At 40.7% G+C, this 26,643-nt stretch overlaps 3 protein-coding genes across 3 annotated transcripts; 2 read left to right on the forward strand and 1 right to left on the reverse strand.

The window, feature by feature from the left end:
* Positions 1-916: 916 nt before the first annotated feature.
* Positions 917-12,078, forward strand: LOC121271489 (ferritin, middle subunit-like). The gene is made up of 7 exons (XM_041177471.1): positions 917-1,000; positions 3,529-3,645; positions 4,390-4,515; positions 9,073-9,186; positions 10,534-10,680; positions 11,029-11,154; positions 11,923-12,078. The coding sequence occupies exons 1-7, from the start codon at positions 917-919 to the stop codon at positions 12,076-12,078; spliced, it is 870 nt and encodes a 289-aa protein (XP_041033405.1).
* A 5,755-nt stretch (positions 12,079-17,833) lies between these two features.
* LOC121271735 (ferritin, higher subunit-like) lies at positions 17,834-20,411 on the forward strand. The gene is made up of 4 exons (XM_041177941.1): positions 17,834-17,935; positions 19,196-19,342; positions 19,525-19,650; positions 20,256-20,411. The coding sequence occupies exons 1-4, from the start codon at positions 17,834-17,836 to the stop codon at positions 20,409-20,411; spliced, it is 531 nt and encodes a 176-aa protein (XP_041033875.1).
* Positions 20,412-23,379: 2,968 nt separating this feature from the next.
* LOC121271809 (ferritin, middle subunit-like) lies at positions 23,380-25,859 on the reverse strand. Its single transcript, XM_041178092.1, has 4 exons — positions 25,758-25,859; positions 24,438-24,584; positions 24,142-24,267; positions 23,380-23,535 (listed from the first exon to the last, which is right to left on the reverse strand). Exons 1-4 carry the CDS (start codon positions 25,857-25,859, stop codon positions 23,380-23,382), a joined length of 531 nt encoding a protein of 176 aa, XP_041034026.1.
* Positions 25,860-26,643: the final 784 nt, after the last annotated feature.

A 26,643-nucleotide genomic window follows, 5' to 3' on the forward strand; every position in this document is an offset into this window, starting at 1 on the left:
TTCCAGGGTTTTGACCTGACAACAATGAAGGAATAAAAGAAAAATAGCTGGAAAAACTCAGCAGGTCTGACAGCATCTGCAGAGAGGAATACAGTTAACATTTCAAGTCTGTATGCTCTGATGAAGAGTTATACAGACTTGAAACACTCACTGTATTCCTTTCTGCAGATGCTGTCAGACCCGCTGAGTTTTTCCAGTTTTTGTTTCAGATTTCCAGCATCCGCAGTATTTTCCTTTTATCACAATGAAGGAATGGTGATTTCAGTCCCAGTCAGGGTGGTGTGTAATTCCCAGGGGAAACTGGAGATGGTGGTGTTCCCATGCACCTGCTTCCTCTGCTGTAGGTTGTGGAGGTCACTGGATAGGGAGGGGCTGTTGGAGAAGTCTTGGCAAGTTACTGCAGTGCACCTTGTAGATGGGACACACTGCAGCCTTGGCAGAGGGTGTGGAAATTGAAGCCAATTGACGTGTTCTTTTGTGCCCCTGTGTTAATCAATTTATTTCAAACTAGCTCATGCATTCACTAAAGCACCAGACAGTAAAATAACTACTGTGGGTGTACCTACACCACTGGTACTGCTGCAGTTCAATAAGGCAGCTCACCACTATCTTCTCAAGGGCAATTATGGATGAGCAATAAATGCTGGTCTAGCCAGTGATGCCCACAGTGATGAATGATAAAAAAAAATGAATAGGTTCTTATTGTGCAATATTACACAACATATTTTTTTCATATATTTGAACTTGGGATGTGAGTGTCGATGACCAGGATAGATTTTGCCCAATTAAACTTAAGAATGTGGTGGTGAGTTGATTTCTTAAACTGCCGCAAACCATCTGATGCAAGATGAACAGAATGTTGTTTGACAGGGAGTTCCAGGATTTTGACTGAGTGACGATATAGTTCCAAGTCAGGATGGTGAGAGAATTGAATGGAAACTTGCAGGCTGTGTTCTTCAGCATCCACCACCCTCGTCCTTCTAAAGAGTCGAGGTCGAAGGTTTGGAAGGTGCTGTTGAAGGGGCCTTGACGAGATGCTGCAGTGTATCTTGTGGACAGCATACACTGATGCCACCATGCATAGGGCGTAGAGTGAATGTTTCACACATTGGATGGGGTGACGATCAAGTCAGCTTCTTTGTCCTGGATGGTGTCAGGTTTCTTGAGTGTTGTTGGAGCTGCACTCATCCAGGCAAGTGGAGTACTCCATCGCACTCCCTTCTTGTCTTGTAGATGGTGGACAGGCTTTGGCGAGACAGGAGATGAGTTACGCGACACAGAATTCCCAGCCTCTGACCTGCTCTTGTTAGCCATGGTGTTTATATGGTTGGCCCAGTAACTTCTCTGGTGTAATATCCAAATTTGTAAGTGAATCCAACAAGATTGGGCTAAACTGCTACCAGGCATTTGAAGCAACTATTGAACAAAAGTCTCTTACTTCCATCAACCTATATGTCAAGGCTTTGATCACACCCTTTAATTGAGTGGGAATCTTCAGTTCACCACTTCCACACAGGCTACCAATCCGTTACTGAAGACTGTTTCAATTTGGTTAAGAGAACCAAATGTTGAGTGGGAAGACATTGTGAAGACTTAAGTGGCAGCATGAAGCTGCTGGACCAAGTGGCCAGTTTCTATACTGTACATTTAGTGTAATTCTCTCCGAACATTAGCAGAAAATATCTAATCAGAAATGTTCTTGAGAGTAGATGATTGCCCTTGAAACAATCAAAAATTGAATACAGGGGTAATACAATATTATATGCTTCAAGCAATCGATTCCAGGGGAAATTAGACATGGAGGCCTGGGGCCTACCTTGTAGCTGAGGTGCTCAGCACATTACAGCATTATTTTTCAAACTGGGTTTCCTGCAATGCATGGAATCCTCAAGGTGATCACAGGAGATTCAGAATGGGTCAACAAACTCATCTTTTGTCAATCTATCATCAGATCAGTATATTGGATTTCTTGGTTGCTTCAGAAAGGAGTTGAGTCAGCTATGTTGGTGTGGAAATGGAGTCACCTGTAGGACAGTCTAGGTAAAGACAGCCACTTTCATTGGTGAACCAGTTGGATTTTTAATAATTTGACTATTTCGTGATCACTTTTTCTGTTAGCAGATCAATATATTGGATGATCCAAGGCACATTGTTTCTGCTGCTGTAAAATAATAAGAAAACATTTGCTGCAAATGATGCCTCTATTTTCCAATAGGCTTCCAACACTGTCATTCAAAAGTTAAGAAAAAGAGAGTCTATCAGAGTAATAAACTAATATAACATTGTGGACCTGCATCAAGCTTGTCAACACCTCTACTCAAATGTCAAAATAAGATTTTAGAGGATATTTTATTATAATTTTCAGGTAGAGACACTTTGATTTTGACCCTCTTCACAAATACAAACTTAATCAACAATTCTATCATGGTTGAGTTGTCAATCAATCGAGCCTCTCCCTTAACATTCTGATTGGTTCCTGTGTCCCAAATCCTACCCTGTGCTAATTGGAACCCAACTGGACATGGCAGCTGTTTGATTGGTTGACAAGAGTTGTTGGCCAACATTTATGATGTCATCCCTGTTTAATAAAATGGGGCTGTGCTCCCAGAGTATAAGTTCAAGTTCTATAGCAGTGACATTTTAGGTTTAGTTGGTGTTAATCTTAAATTTGTGATAGGGTTTGAGTTTTGGTGAAAATTAGGGAAAAGAAGCCCATGTTCACAAAACGGACTCTCAGGTTTGTTAAAACTATCACCTGGATTGTGAAGTTGCTGTCAACAAGCAGATTCACATGGAGCTCACTGCCTCCTATCTTTATCTTTCCATGGTGAATGTTGTCTATTAGTTTAAAACATCTATTATGTTGAAGTAAACTATTTCTTCACCTGCTGCTGACCCACCTCTGCATTTCAACAAAACATGACTTATTACTTGTTTTATTCAGCTTTGTTGCTGTCCAACTAATTTTTGGTTATAATACTGTAACAGTGAGATCTGGTAGTGATGTCCAACATTAACTGATGTATTAATTCACTGCTCTGAGTGACATATGAGGAGCAAAAGTGAGAATTAAATTCAGAATAAATATTCTATGATTGGCATTTAACTGCCCATCCCCTAAGTTGCCACAACTGAATGCATTTCTTGGTTACTTCAGAAAGGAGTTAAGTCAGCTGTGTTGGTTTGGGAATGGAATCACCTGTAGGTCAGGCCACTTTCATTAGCTAACCAGTTGGATTTTTAATAATTTAACTACTTCATGATCAGTTTCTCTGGCAGCTTTACTCCATGTTGTTTTCAGACTGCTTGAGACTTGAAAACGTGTTCTCTGGATCACTGGTACATCAATGTTGTCTCATGCTTTGAGTCTGAAATGGAAACAATTTAGTCAATATTGACTATTCCTATTGGAAGTCTTGCCATTTTCTGGAAACTAACATACAGTAGAAGTTACTTTTTTTAAATTCTCATTTTCATGATGTCTATAATGCCAATTCATACTCTTCCAATTTATTGTTCTGGTTACAGTTTCCACATTTTGTTACTGTTGAATTGAGGGTAGATGTTAAGCCAATGCAAACTGTTCGAATTTCATTGGATAAGTGTAATCTGAGTTATCGGATTGAAATGGGAGTTTTAACTGATGTAGCAAAACTGCACTTCCTTCAAATATTCTACTGGTGTTGGATAGTCCTTCTTCTACCAGACTAATCTTCACAATTTGAAACTGGGTTACAGAACATTGAATATACACTAGGAAGGCAAAGAGAATTTGATGTGACTTTGTATTGCCTCAAATTTGATTAGAAAGCTGGAAGAGGACTTCATCTAACTTTTTTGAGGATTAGAATTGGGGTCAGTGGTGTTAATGGAATTTGAATTGTTCTTTCAGGTGTCTTTCTTTGACCAGGATGATGTCACCCTCAATTTCTCCCAGTTTTTTTCAAATATCATTCCGAGGAGAGTGGGAACGTGCAGAGAAGCTGATGAAATTCCAGAACCAGTGTGGAGGCCACAATCATCCTCCAGGATGTGAAGGTTGGAATTGGGGAGGGAAATGGCTGCTTAAATTATGTCACATTGACAGAATGTTCAAATCCTGAAGGGAGAGTGAAATGATTATTTTAGTTTCTGATCTCTCACAATGTATATGACTAAGTCTATACACAGAATAGACCAATGTTTGAATCTTCCTGTGTGAGGACTGAGCTGTAGCAGAGATGTACCCTGATCTACAAGAAGTTTTGACTTCTTTGTGTACATTAGTCCCATAGCTCTGAATAAAACGGGAAAAGAGTTGATCTGTTCCTGAACTCATTCCTTAATAAATGTACAAATGGATATGATGAAAGCACCCTGCAATAACTGACCTGTCTTTCTCCATTTCAGAAACCAGAGAGGGATGAGTGGGGCAACAGTCTACAGGCAATGCAAGTTGCCCTGGATTTGGAGAAGAATGTGAACCAGAGTCTGCTGGATCTACACCAACTCGCCACCACTGAGACTGACCCTCATGTAAGCTTCACTTCATCCTAATTCTGATCACTGGTAGACTTTGTACTGTTTTGTTGCCTTTTGAAATGATCAACCAAGAGACCAATTGGAAACCCAACACAGCATTGTCCTGAATCAGTGTTCTAGTGTAGCCAAGGGCATCCAAGTGAGCCACATTACAAACTGCAAAAACCTGGATAAAATTAACTTGACTTTAGCAGTGACTCTAGAATGTTCCAGGTTGAAGACCAACTCCAGGACTTGAATTTTTTTAAAAGCTTAGTCTTGTGCAGGACCTTCCGATCAGATGTTAACTTAGACTCTGTCTCAAGTGGATGCGAAGGGTCCTGAGTCTCTATTGAAGAGCAGGGGTGTTGTCTCTGTCTTGGATGATATCTAATCCTTGATCAACATCTCTCAAACTGTCTCTTTTTGCATTCTGTAGGAGCTTGCTGTGCACATTGGCTGCTGTGTTTCCTGTATCACAACAGTGAATGCACTTGATTGTCCCAAAGCACCCTCCACTGCCACAGTAAATTCCAATCTTATTTGTATAGTATTTTGAAGTTTATATGCAAAAGATGTTTGGGTGTGTGGCATAATGCAGTAAAAGACCAATTGTTTCCTGAGCCATCTGCTATAAACAAGAGTGAGGAGAATTGGCTGCAGAGGAACTGACATTTTGACTGTTGCAATGTTTCTTTCTCTTCCAGCTGTGAGACTTCCTGGAGACTCACTATTTGGATGAGCAGGTCAAGACCATCAAGCAACTTGGACTACATCACCAACCTGAAGCGTCTGGGAGCTCCTGAAAATGGGATGGGAGAGCACCTGTTTGACAAACTCTCACTAAAGGAGACCAGTTAACATGGCATCTAGTATCTGATTGTAGATTACTTTGCTTGTATGTAATACTTCCAACTAGACCTGGACAATTTGGCTTTCTCCAAGAAGAAAGAACTTAAATTGCTGTGTCCTGTGAAATAAAGATCTTTAATTGACCTTGTCTATTGCTCATCATTCAGATCACTGATACCTGCATTAGTTTGACACCTTTTAGCACCTCAAAGCAGCTAGCCAGGAATCATTATTGTAATTTGATAGTTAGTGATTAGACTGTGGTTCCTCCCCTGGACTTTATGTGGTGAGCAAATGACCAGACTCCCACATGCCAGCACCTTTTCTTGTTCCTTGTTATGATGGTTGGTGGCCTATGAGGTTGTCATTTCTTCCCCCGCCACCCCCCCAAACCAGAATTCAGATTTGAGGTGCTGCAGGCCTAATGTTGGAAGTTTGGTGATATGTGGCAAACGTTGAACAAGAATTTCTGTTCCACATCAACACCAAGTGCTTGTTGTGTTTCAAGGCTACAATTAAAGCAACTTCTTGACCTTACCGAGCCTCTACTTTGAATGACTTCACCTTTTTATAGGTTTAGTTCTTTAGTGCAAGAGTATGTTTACAAGGAGACTTTGGGAAGATTATATCACTCATCTCTTCCACTTCTGAAAGCCATCCTCCATGCTTGGATTCCATGTTTGTACAATTTTTAACTTGTTTCCTATCAGTTGGCTGAGGGGCAGGTACAAGTGTTTTCTTAAGTGAAAGTTAACATTAATTGTGTTTAAAGCCAGAAATGGACATGTAAACAATCCTCTGGTAGTCCCAGGTCAAATCTGAGTGTTCCCTATTAGATCCTTAAATATTCAAATTAGTTGCCTACTTCCATTCCATGGGAAATAGATATTTATCTCAATCCACCTTGTGAATTTTTTTTCCCCCAGTAGCAGGAATGCAATCAGTGGTGAACTGACCTGATGTGGTTCCCTATTTTTTTCCCAGCCACTCCTGGGCTGTGGAACATCCATGCAAGGTTTCATAAGCAGCAATATTCCAGGAATTGAGCTCAAAACCCACACACTCCTTTTAATTAACGCTGACCTGAACTGCTTTGGATTACGCAGATTACTTTAAATGCGATCCACTGTTGGAGAAGAATGGTGGCCTGGAAGTAATACTGTAGCGTCACTGAGTAAATACTTTTTGAGCTGACAGCTGAATGAATTAATGGCAAAGCCAGCACTTGTTGTCTTTGAGATATTAGTGTGCTAAGCTGCTGCCTTGGGGTACTTTAGTCCATGTAAGTGCTCCAGGATTTTGACCCCCCCCCCCAGCGATGGTGGAGCAGTGATTTCTGTCCAAATCCAGATTGTGTGTAACTCCGAGGGGAAGTTTGGGGCTGGTGGTTTTCCCATGCACCTGCTTCCTTTGTCCTTCTAGACAGTGGAGGTCATGGGTTAGGGAGGGGCTATTGAAGAAGCCTTGACAAGTTGCTACAGTGCATCCTATAGATAGTACACGCTGCAGCCTTGGCAAAGTAAGTGGAATTTTAAGCCACTTGATGTGTTGTTTTGTTTCCCCCCCCAAGTTAGTCCAAGTTTAAGCTACTTCATGTATTCAATAAAGTACCAGACAAAGGAATGGTTTCTTATTGTGTAATATTGCACAGCATGTGTTTTTTTATATATTTGATGTTGGGATATAAGAACTAGGAGCAGGCAATTCAGCCCCACCATTCAATATGATCTCATTTCGGTCATGAGTGCAAATGGCTAGGCTACATTTATTGCCCATCCACAATTACACCTGAGAAAGTGATGATGAGTCACTTCCTTGAACCACTGCAGTCCATCTGGTGTGGGAACAATCAGAGTGCTGTTAGAGAGGGAGTTTCAGAATTTTAGCTGAGTGGTAATATGGTTCCAAGTCAGGATGGTGAGAGACTAGGATGGGAAGTTGCAGTTGGTGATGTTCTTAAGCATCTACTGCCCTTGTCCTTCTAGATAGTAGAGGTTGTGAATTTGAAAGGTGCTGCTGAAGGAGCCTTGGCGAGATGATGCAGTGTATCTTGTAGATGGTACACATTGCTGCCACTGTGCATCAGGGGTGGAGTGAATGTTTCACAAATTGGAAGGGGTGCCAAACAAATCAGCTTCTTCATCCTGGATGGTGTCAAGGTTCTTGAGTGTTGTTGAAGCATCGCTGGGTCAAAATCCTGGAGCACTTACATGGACTAAAGTGCCCCAAGGCAGCAGCTTAGCACACTAATGTCTCAAAGACAACAAGTGCTGGCTTTGCCATTAATTCATTCAGATGTCAGCTCAAAAAGTATTTATGTAAGATCCGGGCAAGTGGAGAGTGTTCCATCGCACTCTTGGTTTGTGCCTTGTAGATGGTGGACAGGTTTTGAGGCAAGAATTCCCAGCCCCTGACTTGCTCCTGTAGCCACAGTATTAATATGGGCGGCCAGTAACGTTTCTGGTGTAATATCCAAATTTGTAAGTGAATTCAACAAGATTGGGCTAAACTGCAATTTGATATTTGAAGCAACTATTGAACAAAAGTAACTTACTTTCACCAATCTATATGTCAACACTTTGATCATACCCTTTAATTGAGTGGGAATCTTCAATTCTCCACTTCCACACAGCCTACCAAGCCATTGTTGAAAGTTGCCTCAGTTTAACGGAATCAATTGTAGGGTGGATGGACATCATGAAGACATAAATGCCGGTGTGAAGCTGTTGGGCCAAGTGGCCAATTTCTGTGCTGTGCCTTCAATGTAATTCTATCTAAACAGTAGCAGAAAATATCTCATCGGAAACATTCTTGAGAGTAGATGGTGTCCTTGGAACAATAAAAAACTAGATATTGAGATAATACAGTGGTGGGCAGACAATATGCAACTGAATCCTGGAGACACTACACATGGAGGCCTGCGTCCTACCATGTAGCTGAGGGGCTCAGCACATTGCTACGGCACTAATTTTCAAGCTGGCTTTCCTGTGACCCAGGGAATCCTCAAGAGATTCCTCAAGAGATCCTCAAGAGATTCAGAATGGGTCCACAATGCCATCAATTGTCAATCTATCATCACATCCATATACTGGATGACCACAGCATATTCTTTCTGTTACTATAAGCTAAGAGGAAAATATTGTCTGCTATTAGTATCTCCATGTGTGTAAATATCAGTGAGGTGCAGTTGGCAGTGAAGGGAGCATTGCAACATCTGACTTTTCCCTCTGTCCCAGCCCTGGGGGTATCTCTATTTCCCAATTGGCTCCCTACACTATCATTGAAAAATTCGAATAAAAGAGTCCTGTGCAGTAACAAACTAATGCAACTCTGCGGGACTGCCTCAACTCTCTTCATATCTCCACTCAAATGAAATAATGAGGTTTTAGAGTATATTTTATTAACACTTTCAGGTAGAGAAACTTTAAGCCTCATTTTAAGATCAATCAGCAATTCTATCATGGTTGAATTATCAATCACGCTCTGATTGATTCCTGGGTCCCGCATCCAATCCTGTGCTGATTGGAATCTAATTAGACATGCCAACTGACTGATTGGTTAACAAGAGTGGTTGGCCATTGCTGATTATGTAATTTCCTGCTTAATAATATGGTGCGGTTTTCCTAGAGTATAAATTCAAGTGTTTATGGCTGTGAAGTTTAGCTGTAGCTGGTGTTGATCCTAAATTTGTGGTAAGGTTTGAGTTTTGGTGGGAGTTAGCACGCAGTCACAAAATGGACTCAGGTTTGTCAAAACCATCACCAGGATTGTGAAGTTGCTGTCAACAAGCAGATTAATGGGGAGCTCACTGCCTCCTATCTTTACCTTTCTTTGGTAAGTGTTGTTTCTGTTGGCTTAAAGTAGAGTTTATTTCAACACAATAGATTCTTTTCCCCCTCATTTCTTGATTTGTTGCCTATTTTTTTGTTGCTGTCCTAACTCAATGTCAGTTCAATCCAAATTTGGTAGTAATATTACTACAATAGTGAGATATAGTAGTGATGTTCAACATCAACTGATATGTTAATTCACTGCTCAATGACTGATATGCATAGAGCTAAAATGGTCTTAAGGTTAATCTTTGAGTATTTATATCAGTATGTGATTGGCAATTACTGCCTGGCCCCAACTGAGTGGCTTTCTTGGTTATTTCAGAAGGGAGTTGAGTCAACAATGTTGGTGTGGGAATGGAGTCACCTGTGGGCCAGACTGGGTAAAGGCAGCAGCTTTTATTGGTGAACCAGTTGGATTTTTAATAATTTGACAGCTTCATAGTCACTTCACTAATACCAGCTTGTAGTAATTAGTTTTATTTAGTGTGTAATGTATCTTTAAGAATAATACTTAAGGAAGATAACAATCTGTAGTAACCAATAGGAAAGCATAGGCTACTTCAGTCAGTGTAGAGTTGGAGTTGAAAGCACATGTGTAGTTGCTGCTGTGTATGCTGTATGTAAAATTAATGTTTCCACTCAAATGTCTGCAGATCAACTCTATCATTAATAGCACAATTCAACTACCCTACAACAGCTTTACTTCCAGATGTTTTCAGACTACCTGAGGTTTGAACATGTTCTCTGTGTTACTTGCCTGTGGCATCATTAGTACACCAATTATTTTGTTATATTTGAAGATGCTCTGTAATGGAAATGGTAGCAATTTATAGAATCTTCACTGTAACCCTAATAAAGGCATTAATTTTCTGGAAGAAATGAAACTTGTATTTGAAATTACTTGAATCCCCAACTCCATGGTGTCCATAATCATCCTTTCCAACTTTATTTTTCTAGTGATCAATTGTGTTCTGGTTACTGCTTCCACACTTCATTACTGCTCAATTGAGAGTACATGCTGAATCAATGCAAAAAAGCTTAAATCAGATTGCACTTAATAAAATTCATCAAACTGAAATGGGAATCATTTATCAAAACTGCATTTCCTTCAAATTTTCAGCTGGTGTTGGATGGTCATTTTGTTCCATTTTCTACCAGGATAAGCTTCCAATGTCTTTTTCCAATTGTGGTTAAACCATTCAATATACTGAAGGATGGAGAGGAGAATTTAATGTGGCTTCATACTGAATAGTCGGTTTGGTTAGAAAGCTGGAAGAGGACTTGTTCTATTTTGAGGATTAGAATTGGTCAGTGGTGTGTTAATGGAATTTCATTTGTTCTCTTTCAGGTGTCTTTCCTTGACCGGGATGATGTTGCCCTCAACCATTTCTCCCGGTTCTTCAAACATCATTCTGAGGAGAAGCGGGAACATGCAGAGAAGCTGATGAAATTCCAGAGCCAGCGTGGAGGATACATCCTCCTCCAGGATGTGAAGGTTGGAATTGGGGGCTGGAAATGGCTGCTTTAATGATGTGGCTTCAATTCATTACTGACAGAATTTTCCCTGAAAGGGGAGTGAAGTGATTCTTTGCTTAGCCATGTAGACTGGTCAGAAACTACACAGAATAGACCAATGTTTGAATCTTCCTGTGTGGGGACTGAGCTGTAACAGAGATGTACCCTGATCTACAAGGAGTTTTGACTTCTTTGTGCACATTAGTCCCCTAGCCCTGAACAAAACAGTGGAAGTGTTGACTTTTTCCTGAACTCATTCCTTAATGAATGTACAAATGGATATGATGAAAGCACCCTGCAATAACTGACCTGTCTTTCTCCATTTTAGAAACCAGAGAGGGATGAGTGGGGCAACAGTCTACAGGCAATGCAAGTTGCCCTGGATCTGGAGAAGAATGTGAACCAGAGTCTGCTGGATCTACACCAGCTTGCCACCACTGAAACTGACCCTCATGTAAGCTTCACTTCATCCTAATTCTTATCACTGGTAGACTTTGTACTGTTTCATTGTCTTTGAAATGATCAACCAATTAGACCCAACACCACATTGTCCTGAATGACTACATTCTGGTGTAGCTATGGGCATGGACCTGAAGTGAACCATGTTACAAACAGCAATTGGCTAGGATCTGGATAAAATTTGAACTTCACTTCAGCAGTGACTCTAGAATGTTCTGGGTTGAAGTACAACTCCAGAACTTGAATTTTTTAATTTAAAAAAAAAAAAGAATCTTTTCACTGCAGGACAATCGGATCAGATATTATACTTGGACTCTGCCTCTCACAGGTGAATGCCATAAGTTGGAGCTATTTTGAAGAGCAGGGATGTTATCTTCCTTGTCCTGGCCAATATCTAATCTTTGACATCACACAAACTCTGTCATTATCACACTGTTGTCTGTGGGAGCTTGCTGTGCATATGTGATGTCATCACGACAGTGACTGCACTTCAAAACTACTTGATTGGATGTAAAGGGGCTCTGGGACAGGCAGTAAATGCCCGGCTCTTATTTCTATAACACCTTTCCTGACCTGCAGATATCCCAAACAGACTTACTGTCAGTGAAGTACTATGATGTTTTGGTTGTGTGGCATAGTGCAGTAAACCACAAATCATTTCCTGAAAGCTGTCTCCCTGTGAGAAGCAGGAGTGAGGAGAATTGGCTGCAGAGGACCTGGTCTTCACATTTTGACAGTGTTGCAATGTTTCTTTCTCTTCCAGCTGTATGACTTCCTGGAGACTCACTATTTGGATGAGCAGGTCAAGTCCACCAAGCAACTTGGGGACTACATCACCAACCTGAAGTGTCTGGGAGTCCCTGAGAATGGGATGGGAGAGTACTTGTTTGACGAGCTGTCACTAAAGGAGACCAGTTAACGTGGCATCTAGTATCTGACTGTAGATTACTTTGCTTGTATGTGATGTTTCCAACCAGACCTGGTCAATTTGGCTTTCTCCAGGAAGAAAGAACTTGTAGCAAAGAATTAAATTGCTGTGTCCCATGAACAGAAATAAATCTTTCATTGATCTTGCCTTTATCTGTCATTCAGACAACTGATACTTTAATTTTACACTTCGCATTCAAAGTAGCTTGTGAAGTTACAGAATAATTTAGCTAGTCACAAATTAAAATAGTGATTAGGCTGGACCTCTGTTGGACTTCCCTTCAGATTAGGGGAGGATTGGGGGTGGGGGAAGAGAGAGAGTGTTTTGAGCTTAGTTCCTGGGATATTGCTGTTGTGAAATCTTATGCTGACCATGCTTTACTTCCCAGCACCTTCTCGTTTCTCTTATGTGGTGACCCATGAGCTTGTCATCCCCAACAAGCATTCCAATTTGAGGTGCTAATTTGGTGAGGGGAGGATGGCAAATCTTGAGTGAGAATTTCTATCCTACGTTGTACGTAGCATTAAGTGTTTTTTGGCCTTTCAAGGCTACAGTTGATGTGTGCCCTTTCACCTGCTGCCCAGCTTCATATGTGAATGCTTCTCCTTATAGGTTTAGCATGAGTATAGGAATGTAATTTAAAGGTGACTTTGGGGAAGGAATGTTACACCAACCATCTCTTCCTGTGCTGTAAACAAGCCTCAGTCGTTGATTCCAGCTCATACAGTGAAGTTGTTGCCTATCAGGTGGCTGGGAGGGGAAGGTACGACAGGTGCTGATCTTTCATGTGAAAATCAGGATTTGGAGGCAGAATATGTGACATTCGCATCCCAGGTCACGACCTGCTTGAAATGCACATCTAACCACATGCATAGCTTCTGGCTATTCACCTCTCAATCCACATTGGAATTCTCCCCTACAGGTGGGAATTCATTGGTGGACTATCCTGATGTGCTATTTTCCTGGACGCTCACGCCAGCTGCCCCAAGGCTGGGGGAAAAATCGACAATATTCTAGGAACCGAGCTCAAAACTCTTTTTAATTGATACCGAGCATTGGATTACACCATTTTGTTTCAATGGAGCTCACTGTTGGTGAAGAGAACAAAGCAAAATGGCCTGGAAAAAACTACATGAACCACAAAAGGTTAATGTGCAACAAGTCATTAGGAAAGCTAATGGAATATTATCACTTATTGTGAGGGGAATTAAATGTAAAAGTAGTGAAGTTATGCTTCAGTTGTACTGGGCACTGGTGAGACCACATCTGGAGCATCATGTACAGTATTCTCATTTTATGAAAGATCTAAATGTGTTAGCAGCTCAGAAAAGGTTTACTAGACGAACATCTGGAATGGGTGGGTTGTCTCATGAGGAAAGGTTGGATAGGCTCAGCCTGTATCCATTGGAGTTTAGAAGAATAAGAGGCAACTTGATCGAAACCCTTAAGATCCTAAGGGGTCTTGGCAGGGTGGATGTGGAGAGGATTTTTCCCCTTTTTGGGGGAAATCTAGAACTAGGGGTCACTGCTTAAAAATAAGGGGTCGCTCATTTAAGACTGATAGGGCGAAATTTTGAGGATTGAGTCTTTGGAACTCTCCTCAAAAGGCAGGGAAAGCAGAATCTTTGAATATTTTTAAGGCAGAGCTAGATAGATTCTTGATAACGGGTGAAAGGTTATCAGGAGTAGTCAGGAATGTGGGGTTGAGGTTACAATCAGATCAGCCATGATCGTATTTAATGGTGGAGCAGGCTCGAGGGGCCTACTCCTGCACCATGTTCGTATGTATTAGTGGGTAAGAAATTTATTCAGGAGATTCAATGGCAAAGTAAGCATTTGTCTTTGTGAAGTTGCAGCTTTGAGGTCTGTATGTTGTGAAGGTGTTGCCACAGCGCTGTTAGAGGGGGAGTTTCAAGGATTTGACCCAGCAATGATGAAAGAGCAGTGATCTCTGTCCAAATCAGGGTAATTCAGAGAGGAAACTTAGAGGTGGTGGTGTTCCCATGCACCTGCATCCTTTGTTCTTCTCAATGGTGGATGTCACGGGTAGGGAGGGGCTGTCAAAGAAGCCTTGACAAGTTGCTACAGCGAATCCTAAAAATGGTACTCACTGCAGCCTTTGTGAAGTGAGAGGAACTTTAAGCCACTTGATAAGTTGTTTTGTCCCCCAAGTTAATCCATTTTATTTTAAGCTACTTCATGCATTCACTAAAGTACCAGACAAATGAATAGATTCTTATTGTGTAATCTTACACAGCATGTGTCTTATATATTTGATGTTGGGACGTGAGCATCAACGGCTAGGCCCATTGCACTTCGGAAGGTAGTGGTGAGCCACCTTCTTGCACTACTGTAGTCATCTGGGATGAGAACAACCAGAGTGCTGTTAGAGAGAGAGTTCCAGGATTTTGACTGCGTGAGATGTAGTTCTAAGTGAGGATGGTGAGAGACTTGAATGGAAATTTGCAGGTTGTGCTGTTTTTAAGCATCTACTGCCCTTGTCCTTCTGGATAATCTAGGTCACATGTTTGGAAGGTGCTGTTGAAGGAGCCTTGACAAGTTGCTACAGCGTATCTTGTAGGTGTCCACACTTCTGCCACTTGCATCAGGGCTGGAGGGAGTGAATGTTCCACATATTGGATGGGGTGCCAGTCAATTGGGCTGCTTTGTCCTGGATGGTGTTGAGCTTCTCGTGTGTTGTTAGAACTGCACTAATCCAGGCAACTGGAGAGGATTCCATTGCACCCCTGACCTGTGCCTTGTAAATGGTAGACAAGATTTGGGGAGTCAGGAGGTGAGTTACTCTCTGCAGAATTCCCAGCCTCTGACCTCTTGTAGCTACAATATTTATAAGGCTAGTCCAGTTCAGTTTCTGGTGTAATATCCAAATTTGTACGTGAACCTAATAAGATTGGGTTAAACTGCAATTTGGCATTTGAAGCAACTATTGAACAAAAGTAACTTACTTCCACCAATCTTTATGTCAAGGCTTTGATCATACCCTTTAATTGAGTGGGAATCTTCAATTCTCCACTTCCACACAGGCTACCAATCTATTATTGGTGTCTATTATACTTAGTTTCAGTTTGTTTAGCTGAATCAATTGTTGGGTGGGGAGACATTGTGGAGAAATAAATGCCAGCAGGAAAGAATTGAGCTGAGTGGCCAGTTTCTGTACTGTACATTCAATGTAAGTCCATCCAAACAGTAGCAGAAAATATCTTCTCAGAAATGTTCCTGAGAATACATGGTTGTCTTTGAATCAATTAAAAACTGAATATAGGGATAATACAATGGTAGGCACACAATATGCTTCTAGCAACTGATTCCTGGGGAAATTATACATGGAGACCTGAGGTCTACCATGTAGCTGAGGCGCTCAGTACACTAGGACATTGATTTTCAAACTGGGCTTCTGCGACCCAGAGAATACTCAAGGTGACCACAGAAGGTTCAGGATGGTTGCACACTGTCATAATTTGTCAATCTATCATCAAATCAGTGGAGAGGTGAGGGTGTCGTGGTATTGTTGCTGGACTAGTAATCCAGAGACCTCGGGTAATGCTCTGGGACCTGGGTTCGAATCCCATCACAGCAGATGAATTCAATAAAAATCTGGAATTGAAAGTCTAATGATGACCATGAAACTATAGGTAAAAGCAAAATACTGCAGATGCTGGAAGTCTAAAACAAAAATAGCTGGGAAAAGCTCAGCAGGTCTGATAGCATCTGCAGAGAGGAACACAGTTAACGTTTGGAGTCCGTATGACTCTTCATCAGAAATGATTGTTGTAAAAACCCACCTGGTTCAGTAATAGCCTTTAGGGAAGGAAACTCTGCTATCTTTACCTGATCTGGCCTACATGTGACTCCAGACCCACAGCAATGTGGTTGACTCTTAAATCTGAACAAGGCCGATTAGGCAATACATGCTGGCCAATGATGCCCCCATCCCATGAATGAAAAAAAAATCAGTATAATGGATATTGTTTCTATTGCTCTAAACCAGCAGGAAATCATTTTCTGCAAACCATGTCTCTATTTTCTAATAGTTTACCAACATTGTCATTCAAAGGATAAAAAAAGGGTCCCTCAGAGGAACAAACTAAACTAACTCTGCGGGGCTGAATCAAACTTGTCTTAATGTTAATGGTTCTACTACCTTTGCCATCCCCCCCACCCCCCTCCTGGGGCAAGGTAAACCTATTCCCATGAATTTATTGTTAGCGTCGAATCTCAACTGAAAGAAATTTCCAATCATGAAAGGAACATAATCTATAAGACCAACTAGAGACTGGCCCTAAAGTAAAAGATCCTCTCTCCCAGGAGTCCCCAACCTAACAAAATTATCTTGGAATAGAACATACATTGAGGTATATTATAACAATGAACAACTTTAGAGTTTCTCAATATCAGCTCTTAGGATGCTACCTTAAAGTCCTCGGATATTGTTATTTTATATGTCAGCTCTCTAGAGAATGTAGATGAGACTACAGCTATTCTATACTTAGTTAATATATTATTATTCAAACCAATTATAGATCGCTGCTTAAACATTAGGGTTATAGATGGTAACTAAAGATAATCATAACAGTCAATAGTGTTTCAAAATGTATGCAATTTTTAGATCCACTGTAATAAACAGTTTTATTTTGATAAACAAATATTAATTGAAGACATTTATACTCACAATCTAGTATAATTTTTCTCTAATCTGAAGTGCCTTCGTCTAAAATATAGGGAGTCCTAGCTAGGCCAAGACTTACCAATGCCTGTATAGATGGCAGACTGACTGCCTAAAAGATGGTCAAACATTTTAAAGAGACCTTCAGCAGAGAATAAAAATGACTTCCATTATGCATTGTTCTTTGTCTTTTGACAAAAACACTTAGGAAAAAACAAGTTCTTTCATAAAAACAAGGTTATCAATTAAGCTTCTCAATTTAAGAATTTGTGCGGGCTATGTGCATCATCACTGTCTGAAAATACAGCTGGAGTGTCTAGTTGGCTGCCTCCCAAGGACTTCACTTCTGAATACCTGAGTTTTCTATAGTAACTGCCTATCTGGCTATGATCCATTTACTATTGCAGTATTTTAACCAAGGCAACATTTTTACTTATGTTGATCCGCATTCTTAATTATTTGTCTGTAATTAACATCTTAACTTTTCCATTAATGGTGTTAGTTTTTTTACATTAATACCTCCAATCAAATGTCAAAATATGGTTTGAGAGTATATTTTATTGTCACTTTTTAGGTAGAGATACTTTCAGAGTTTGCATTTGTGAATACTTAAGTAGTAGTTGGAAGTGCACTTGCAATGCCATAACATACAAGGCTATGGGCCTAGTGCTGGAAAATGGGATAGTTAGGTACTTGTTTGAGCAGCGCAGACTCGATGGGCTGAAGGGCCTTTTTCTGTGCCGTCGACCTTTATGACTCTAAGATGGTCAAAGATTAATCAGCAATTCCATCATCGTTGAATTGTCAATCAATGGAGCCCCTCCTTTAACATTCTGATTGGTTCCTGTGTCCCAAATCCTATCCAGTGCTGATTGGAACCCAATTGGACCTGGCAGCTGTTTGGTTAACAAGAATGGCTGCCCATCATTGATGTTGTCACTTCCTGTTTAATAAAATGAGGCTTTGGCCCTGGAGTATAAAGTGAAGTTTTAGGTATTGTTGGTGTTCATCCTAAGTTTGTGTTTTGGTGAAAATTAAGGAAAAGAAGCCTTCATTTACAAAATGGACTACCAGGTTTGTCAAAACTATCACCCGGATTGTGAAGTTGCTGTCAACAATCAGATTAACATGGAGCTCACTGCCTCCTATCTTTATCTTTCCATGGTGAGTGTTGTCTTTGATGGTTTAAATACTGAAATAAACCCTTTCCCCATTTCAATCTAACTTGATGTATTGTGTGTTTGGAGTTTTGTTACTGTTCTAACTAATGTCAATTCAACCCCAAACTTGGCAGTAATATTGTTGCAATAGTGATATGTTAGTGATGTCCAAAAGCAATTAGTATGCTGGGATGAGTCCTACCTTGGACTCCAGGTGTGTGATTTGATTCTTAGACATGTCTGTTTAATGTTTGTAACCTGTTCAGATGTAGTAAGGAGTAGGCATGTTACTCCCAGGCATGATTCCAATCCCCCTCTCTCAAGTCTAACCCATGACTGACTAGGGTCAGGGGGTACATCATCTACACCATACATTAGCATATTCCATCTGTTGGCCATTTATACTATGTTAATCTTTAAATATATATCCTCAGGTTTGACTGGTATTTATTGCCCATCCCCTTAACTGCCACAATTGCATGGCTTTGGTTATTTCAAAAGGGAGTTGAGTCATCAATATTAGTGTGGGAACAGAGTAGTTTGTAGGCCAGACTGGGTAAAGACAGCAGCTTTCATTGGTGAACTAGTTGTGTTTTAAATAATTTGACTGCTTCATGGTTACTTTTTCTGATACTGTATTACTAGTTTTCCTAATTAATTATTTAAAATGTTTAGACAGCCTGAGACTTGAACATGTTCTGAGTTACTGGTCCTGTAACCTCACTGCTGAGCTAATGTCATCTTGTAGTTAAAGATGCTTTATGCAACTAACATTCCTTATAGGAAGAAAATGGTAATAATTTATTAAATTCTCACTGTCCCAATGAAGTCTAACAACTTTCTGGCAAGATTGTGACTTTTTAAATTCCCATTTTCATTACCTATAACATCAATTCCTATTTTTCTAGTGGTTAGTTGTTACTATTTCAATAATTCAATAATGGAATTGGATTAACATCCACTCAATTCAACATTTAAGTGCAAACTGACTTATTAGGACTGAAATGGGAATTTTTTTTATCAAAATTGCACTTCCTTCAAATATTCAACTAGTGCTGGGTGGTTTGTTCCCTACCTGGTTAATCGTCACAATTGGAAACTAGTTGGTTTATAGACTATTCAATATTCCTGAGGAAGGGGCAGAATTTAATGTGACTTCACGTTGAATATTCAGTATGGTTAGAAAACTGGAAGAGGACTTCCTCTACTGTGAGGATTAGAATTGGGGTCAGTGGTGTTAATGGAATTTGAATTGTTCTTTCAGGTGTCTTTCTTTGACCAGGATGATGTCGCCCTCAACCATTTCTCCCAGTTCTTCAAACATCAGTCTGAGGAGAAGCAGGAACATGTAGAGAAGCTGATTAAATTCCAGAGCCAGCGTGGAGGATACATACTCTTCGAAGATGTTAAGGTTGGAATTGGGGAAATGGCCACTTTTAATGATGTGGCTTCAATTCATTAGATTGACAAAGACAGGTGTTCCTTCACTTAGTTTCACTTGTCTGATCTCTCACAACTGGCTCAGTCTATAATAGAACAAATGGATATGATGAAAGCACCCTGCAATAACTGACCTGTCTTTCTCCATTTTAGAAACCAGAGAGGGATGAGTGGGGCAACAGTCTACAGGCAATGCAAGTTGCCCTGGATCTGGAGAAGAATGTGAACCAGAGTCTGCTGGATCTACACCAACTTGCCACCACTGAAACTGACCCTCATGTAAGCTTCACTTCATCCTGATTCTGATCACTGGTAGACTTTGTACTGTTTTGTTGCCTTTGAAATGATCAACCAATTAAACCCAACACCACATTGTCCTGAATGACTACATTCTAGAATATCCATGCTCACTGATCTGAAGTGAGCAACAATGCAAACTGCAATTGACTAAAGTCTGGACAAAATAAGAACTTGCTTTTCAACTTAGCAGTGGCTCTATTGGTAGCACTCCCTTGAGTCAACGTTCTGCATCAGTGTCTCTAGTGTCTGTGTCAGCACTTGTATTATCCCCATTGTCCTGGCCAATATCCAATCCATTGATGGACATCACAAACTGTCTCAGTCAGCTATTGCAACTGTCTGCTTCACTTCAAAGGTGCTTGGGACATGCAATGCCAGTCTGTTATGTCGCTCCTTTCATGACCTGAAGATTTCCCATTAATGGAGCATTTTGTTTCATCATAAGATGCTTTTCTTGAGCACAACGTGCAGCAAATAACTTCCTGCAAGCTGTCTCCCTATGAGAAGCAGGAGTGAGAAGAATTGGCTGCAGAGGACCTGGTCTTCACATTTTGACAGTGTTGCAATGTTTCTTTCTCTTCCAGCTGTGTGACTTCCTGGAGAGACACTTTTTGGATGAGCAGGTCAAGACCATCAAGCAACTTGGCGACTACATCACCAACCTGAAGCGTCTGGGAGCTCCTGAGAATGGGATGGGAGAGTACCTGTTTGACAAGCTCTCGCTAGGGGAAACCACTTAATGTGGCATCCAGTATCTGATTGTAGATTACTTTGCTTGTATGTGATGTTTCTAACTAGAACTGGACAACTTGGCTTTCTCCAGGAAGAAAGAACTTGTAGCATTGAGTTGTTGTACCACATGAATTGAAATAAAAATCTTTTCATTGTCAATTGCTTTAATTTCTACCTTGGAGCTAATGGTAGCTTGAAGTACTGCCTGGCTTGCCTAGACCCAACAGTGATAGACCATGTGTCTTCCACTGGGCTCCCCTTCAGATTAGGAGGGTGGTGAACAATTGTCCATGTCTCCTTGATGGGCTCCTCCTAAACTGACATCATCAACAAGAGTTCTCATTGGATGGGATGCAGTCCTACAATGTGTGGGGTGTGACAAATCTTCATTGGACACCAATGTTCCATGTATCCTTCAAAGACCAGAGGGAAATCAATTCAATTAAAGCAAGCTCCCCCCTTCCCACCACCTCTTCCTCCAGACAGCCTCAGACTCAAATGTATTCTCGTTAGCACTGAGCTCTCTGTGGTTATGCAATTGTCTTTCAAATGAGTAGAGATTTTTTTTGGTGAAAGGAAGATTAAGATTCCATCTGTTCTGGTTTCCCAAAAAATATCCTTGATGCCATATCATCTAATTTTTAAGTTGTTTTCTGTCTGGGAATGAGTCAATCCACATAGGCCCTCCACAGCCTGGAGTTGAGACAAACGTGTGCAGCAAAGGACATGATGTTACTTCCTGCTGAAGGAACAAAATGTGTCCTTTTTTATGATTCTAAGATACCCAAAGTGAGAATTCAGGAACACATCCAATTCTGTTCACACCCCCACTGCTGTCGCTTTTAAATCAAAGTTTGGTCTGCCACACAATTGGCAAGAAGGCTTAGTGTAGTCCACTTAGTTCCTCAACTTTGTCAAGTCTGAGATCGATAGATTTCTATGTATTAAAAACATTGAGTGATACGGAGATAATGCAGGTAAATATTGTTGATATAGATGATGAGCCATGATCTCATTGAATGGTGGACAAGGCTTGAAGAGCTGAATGGCCTACTCCTGTTTATGTTCTTGTTCTGCCATTGAATTAATTCATAGCTGATCTGTATTTTAACTTATGCCCATCCTGGTTCCACAAGACTTAATATCCCTGCCTAACAAGACACTACCCATTTTAACTTTGAAATGTCATTGATGTCAGCCTCAGTTTTTTTGAGATGGGTGTTGGAGCAGAGAGAGCTCCAGATTCCCTCTGCCCTATATGGGTAGAACTGTTTTCTGGACATCAACCCTGACTGTCCAAGCTCTAAGGTTCTGCCCCCTTGTTCAGGACTCAAGGAAATAGGGCAAAACTGTCAAATCTTTTAATCGTCTTAAACACCTCAATATAAGTTCACCCCTTAATCTTGAGGGAGTACAATGTATTTGGAAGCAAGAGGAACTGGAGCAAAAGCAGTATGGAGTAGTGATGGGGGGGTGGGGTAGTGGTCACAGAATTCACCATCCCCGGTAATCACAATCTCACCAAATACTCATCTATTGTCAATGTGAAGCTTGTTTGTAATTAGAAATGTGGACCCAGTAAACATGATGTGCAGTTCTGTTGGGTCTGAAGACCCAGAGACACTAATCCAACCACTCACACTCAATGATGGGAAAGGTACTCATTCCTTTGCTTTAAAAGCCTTGCAGAGCATGATGACACCAATTTTAAATGAGAGTCAGTCTGGGTGTATAGATCCAATAGATACTGGCTCAAGCAACATGCATTTTAACCCAGCAATAATGGAGGATTTGTGATATAGAGATGAACTTCATGTTTATAAACAGCTTTTTGGTGCCAAAAAATCATGATTTACTTTTACTACCAGTTCCAGAAGAATCAGATTGTACTTCCTTGAGCAGGAGTAGGCCACTCAGCTCTTCAAGCCTGCTCCGCCATTCAATGAGATCATGGCTCATCTTCTACATCAACACTATTTACCTCCATTATCCCCATATTGCTCAATGTTTTTAATACATAGAAATCTATCAATCTCACTCTTGACAAGGTCAAGGGGTGAAATGGCCTACACTGAGCCTTCTCACCAATTGTGTAGCAGACCACAAACTTTGATTTAAAAGCGACAGCAGTGGGGGTGTGAACAGAATTGGATGTGTTCCTGAATTCTAACTTTGGGTACCTTAGAATCACAAAAAAAGGACACATTTTGTTCCTTCAGGGAATAACATCATGTCCTTTGCTGTCTAAACTCCAGGCTGTGGAGGGCCTATGTGGTTGACTAATTCCCAGAGAGAAAACAACTTAAAAGTTGTAGATGATATGGCATCGAGGATGCATGTTTTTTTTTGGAAAAACATAACTGGAACAGATGGAATCTTACTCTTCCTTTCACCAAAAAAAACTCTACTCATTTAAAAGACAATTGCATGATCATAGAGAGCTCAGTGCTAATGAGAATACATTTGAGTCTGAGGCTGTCTGGAGGAAAAGGTGGTGGGAAGGGGATGGGGGAAGCTTGCATTAATTGAATTGATTTCCCTCTGGTCTTTGAAGGATACATGGAACATTGGACACCAATGAAGATTTGTCACACCCCACACTCCTTCCTCACATTTCCATTGTAGGACTGCATCCCAGCCAATGAGAATTCTTGTTGATGATGTCAGCTCAGGAGGAGCCCATCAAGGAGACATGGACAATTGTTCACCACCCTCCCGATCTGAAGGGGAGCCCAGTGGAAAACACATGGTCTATCCATGCTGTGTCTAGGTAAGCCCAGCAGTACTTCAAGCTACCATTAGCTCCAAGGTAGAAATTAAAGCAATTGTCAATGAAAAGATTTTTATTTTAATCCATGTGGCACAACAATTCAATGCTCCAAGTTCTTTCTTCCTGGAGAAAGCCAAATTGACCAGGTCTAGTTGGAAACATCACATACAAGCAAAGTAATCTACAATCAGATACTAGATGCCATGTTAACTGGTCTCCTTTAGTGAGAGCTTGTCAAACAGGTACTCTCCCATCCCATTCTCAGGAGCTCCCAGACACTTCAGGTTGGTGATATAGTCCCCAAGTTGCTTGATGGTCTTGACCTGCTCATCCAAAAAGTGTCTCTCCAGGAAGTCACACAGCTGGAAGAGAAAGAGACATTGCAACACTGTCAAAATGTGAAGACCAGGTCCTCTGCAACCAATTCTCCTCACTCCTGCTTCTCATTAGGGAGACAGCTTGCAGGAAGTATTTGCTGCATGTTATGCTCAAGAAAAGCATCTTAAGATGAAACAAAGTGCTCCATTAATGGGAAATCTTCAGGTCATGAAAGGAGCGACATAACAGACTGGCATTGCATGTCCCAAGCACCTTTAAAGTGAAGCAGACAGTTGCAATAGCTGACTGAGACAGTTTGTGATGTCCATCAATGGATTGGATATTGGCCAGGACAATGGGGATAACACAAGTGCTGACACAGACACCAGAGACACTGATGCAGAACATTGACTCAAGGGAGTGCTACCAATAGAGCCACTGCTAAGTTGAAAAGCAAGTTCTTATTTTGTCCACATTTTAGTCAATTGCAGTTTGCAATGTTGCTCACTTCAGATCAGTGAGCATGGATATTCTAGAATGTAGTCATTCAGGACAATGTGGTGTTGGGTTTAATTGGTTGATCATTTCAAAAGGCAATAAAACAGTACAAAGTCTACCAGTGATCAGAATCAGGATGAAGTGAAGCTTACATGAGGGTCAGTCTCAGTGGTGGCAAGTTGGTGTAGATCCAGCAGACTCTGGTTCACATTCTTCTCCAGATCCAGGGCAACTTGCATTGCCTGTAGACTGTTGCCCCACTCATCCCTCTCTGGTTTCTAAAATGGAGAAAGACAGGTCAGTTATTGCAGGGTGCTTTCATCATATCCATTTGTTCTATTGTAGACTGAGCCAGTAGTGAGAGATCAGACAAGTGAAACAACACCTCTTTGTCAATCTAATGAATTGAAGCCACATCATTAAAAGTGGCCATTTCCCCAATTCCAACCTTAACATCCTTGAAGAGGATGTATCCTCCACGCTGGCTCTGGAATTTAATCAGCTTCTCTACATGTTCCTGCTTCTCCTCAGACTGATGTTTGAAGAACTGGGAGAAATGGTTGAGGGCGACATCATCCTGGTCAAAGAAAGACACCTGAAAGAACAATTCAAATTCCATTAACTCCACTGACCCCAATTCTAATCCTCACAGTAGAGGAAGTCCTCTTCCAGCTTTCTAACCATACTGAATATTCAACGTGAAGTCACGTTAATTCTGCCCCTTCCTCAGGACTATTGATCAGTCTATTAACCAACTAGTTTCCAATTGTGACGATTAACCAGGTAGGGAACAAACCACCCAGCATTAGTTGAATATTTAAAGGAAGTGCAGTTTTGATAAAAATTCCCATTTCACTCCTAATAAATCAGTTTGCACTTAATGAAATTGGATTAACAACTACTCAATTCAACATTAATGAATTATTGAAACAGTAACAACTATCTTGCCAGAAAGTAGTTAGACTTCATTAGGACAGTGAGAATTTAATAAATTGCTACCATTTTCTTCCTATAGGGAATGTTAGTTGCATAGAGCATCTTTAACTACAAGATAACATTAGCTCAGCAGTGAGGTTATAGGACCAGTAACCCAGAGAACATGTTCAAGTCTCAGGCAGTTTAAACATTTAAAATAAGTAATTAGGAAAACTAGTAATACAGTATCAGAAAAAGTAACCATAAAGCAGTCAAATTATTAAACACAACTAGTTCAACAATGAAAGCTGCTGTTTTTACCCAGTCTGGCCTACAAACAAGTGTTCCCACACTAATATTGATGACTCAACTCCCTTTTGAAATAACCAAAGCCATGCAATTGTGGCAATTAAGGGGATGGGCAATAAATACCAGTCACATCCTGAGGATAATTATTCAAAGATCAACAGTATAAATGGCCAACAGATGGAATATGCTAATGTATGGTGTAGATGATGTACCCCCTGACCCTAGTCAGTCATGGGTTAGACTTGAGAGAGGGGGATTGGAATCATGCCTGGGAGTATCATGCCTGCTCCTTACTACATCTGAACAGGTTACAAACATTAAACAGACCTGTCTAAGAATCAAATCACACCTGGAGGCCAAGGTAAGACTCATCTCAACATACTAGTTGCTTTTAGACATCACTAACATATCACTATGGCAACAATATTATTGCCAAATTTGGGGATAAAACAGTAACAAAACTCCAAACACACAATACATCAAGTTGAGTTGAAATGAGGAAAAGTTTTATTTCAGCATTTAAACCAACAGAGACAACACTCACCATGGAAAGATAAAGATAGGAGGCAGTGAGCTCCATGTTAATCTGATTGTTGACAGCAACTTCACAATCCGGGTGATAGTTTTGACAAACCTGGTACTCCATTTTTTAAATGTAGGCTTCTTTTCCCTGATTTTCACCAAAACACTAAGTTAAGATGAACACCAACAATACCTAAAACGTCACTTTATACTCCAGGGCCAAAACCTCATTTTATTAAGCAGGAAGTGACAACATCAATGATGGGCAGCAATTCTTGTTAACCAATCAAACAGCTGCCAGGTCCAATTGGGTTCCAATCAGCACTGGATAGGATTTGCGACACAGGAGCCAATCAGAATGTTAAAGGCGGGGTTCCATTGATTGACAATTCAACCATGATGGATTGCTGATTGATCTTTGACCATCTTAAAGTCATAGAGTCAAAGAGATCTACAGCACAGAAAAAGGCCTTTCGGCCCATCGAGTCTGCACTGCTCAAACAAGTACCTAACTATTCCAATCCCATTTTCCAGCACTAGGCCCACAGCCTTGTATGTTTAGACATTGCAAGTGCACATCCAAATACTTCTTCAGTATTCACAAATGCAAACTCTGAAAGTATCTCTACCTAAAAACTGACAATAAAATATACTCTCAAACCAAATTTTGACATTTGATTGGAAGTATTAATGTAAAAAAACTAACACCGTTAATGGAAAATTGAAGATGCTAATTACAGACAAATAATTAAGAATGTGGATCAACATAAGTAAAAACATTGCCATAGTTAAAACACTGCCACAGTAAATGGATCATATCCAGAAAGGCAGTTACTATAGAAAACTCAGGTATTTGAATTGGCCTGCCCGGGTAAAATGGCGGTGTGGAGCCGATTGGTCAGCTCTGC

The sequence above is a fragment of the Carcharodon carcharias genome, chromosome 31 (genome assembly GCF_017639515.1).
Source record: "Carcharodon carcharias isolate sCarCar2 chromosome 31, sCarCar2.pri, whole genome shotgun sequence".
Lineage (NCBI taxonomy): Eukaryota > Metazoa > Chordata > Chondrichthyes > Lamniformes > Lamnidae > Carcharodon > Carcharodon carcharias.

What these genes read in the sequence shown, in the direction of transcription:
- LOC121271489 (XM_041177471.1), top strand. Translation starts at nt 917, where the DNA reads ATGGTGAGAGAATTGAATGGAAACTTGCAGGCTGTGTTCTTCAGCATC. An exon ending in CTAAAGAGTCGAGGTCGAAG is followed by an intron (nt 1,001 to 3,528) that starts GTTTGGAAGGTG and finishes TTCTGGTTACAG; the next exon opens with TTTCCACATTTTGTTACTGT. An exon ending in CCTATCTTTACCTTTCTTTG is followed by an intron (nt 9,187 to 10,533) that starts GTAAGTGTTGTT and finishes GTTCTCTTTCAG; the next exon opens with GTGTCTTTCCTTGACCGGGA.
- LOC121271735 (XM_041177941.1), top strand. Translation starts at nt 17,834, where the DNA reads ATGGACTACCAGGTTTGTCAAAACTATCACCCGGATTGTGAAGTTGCT. An exon ending in CCTATCTTTATCTTTCCATG is followed by an intron (nt 17,936 to 19,195) that starts GTGAGTGTTGTC and finishes TTGTTCTTTCAG; the next exon opens with GTGTCTTTCTTTGACCAGGA. An exon ending in TACTCTTCGAAGATGTTAAG is followed by an intron (nt 19,343 to 19,524) that starts GTTGGAATTGGG and finishes TCTCCATTTTAG; the next exon opens with AAACCAGAGAGGGATGAGTG.
- LOC121271809 (XM_041178092.1), bottom strand. Translation starts at nt 25,859, where the DNA reads ATGGAGTACCAGGTTTGTCAAAACTATCACCCGGATTGTGAAGTTGCT. An exon ending in CCTATCTTTATCTTTCCATG is followed by an intron (nt 24,585 to 25,757) that starts GTGAGTGTTGTC and finishes TTGTTCTTTCAG; the next exon opens with GTGTCTTTCTTTGACCAGGA. An exon ending in TCCTCTTCAAGGATGTTAAG is followed by an intron (nt 24,268 to 24,437) that starts GTTGGAATTGGG and finishes TCTCCATTTTAG; the next exon opens with AAACCAGAGAGGGATGAGTG.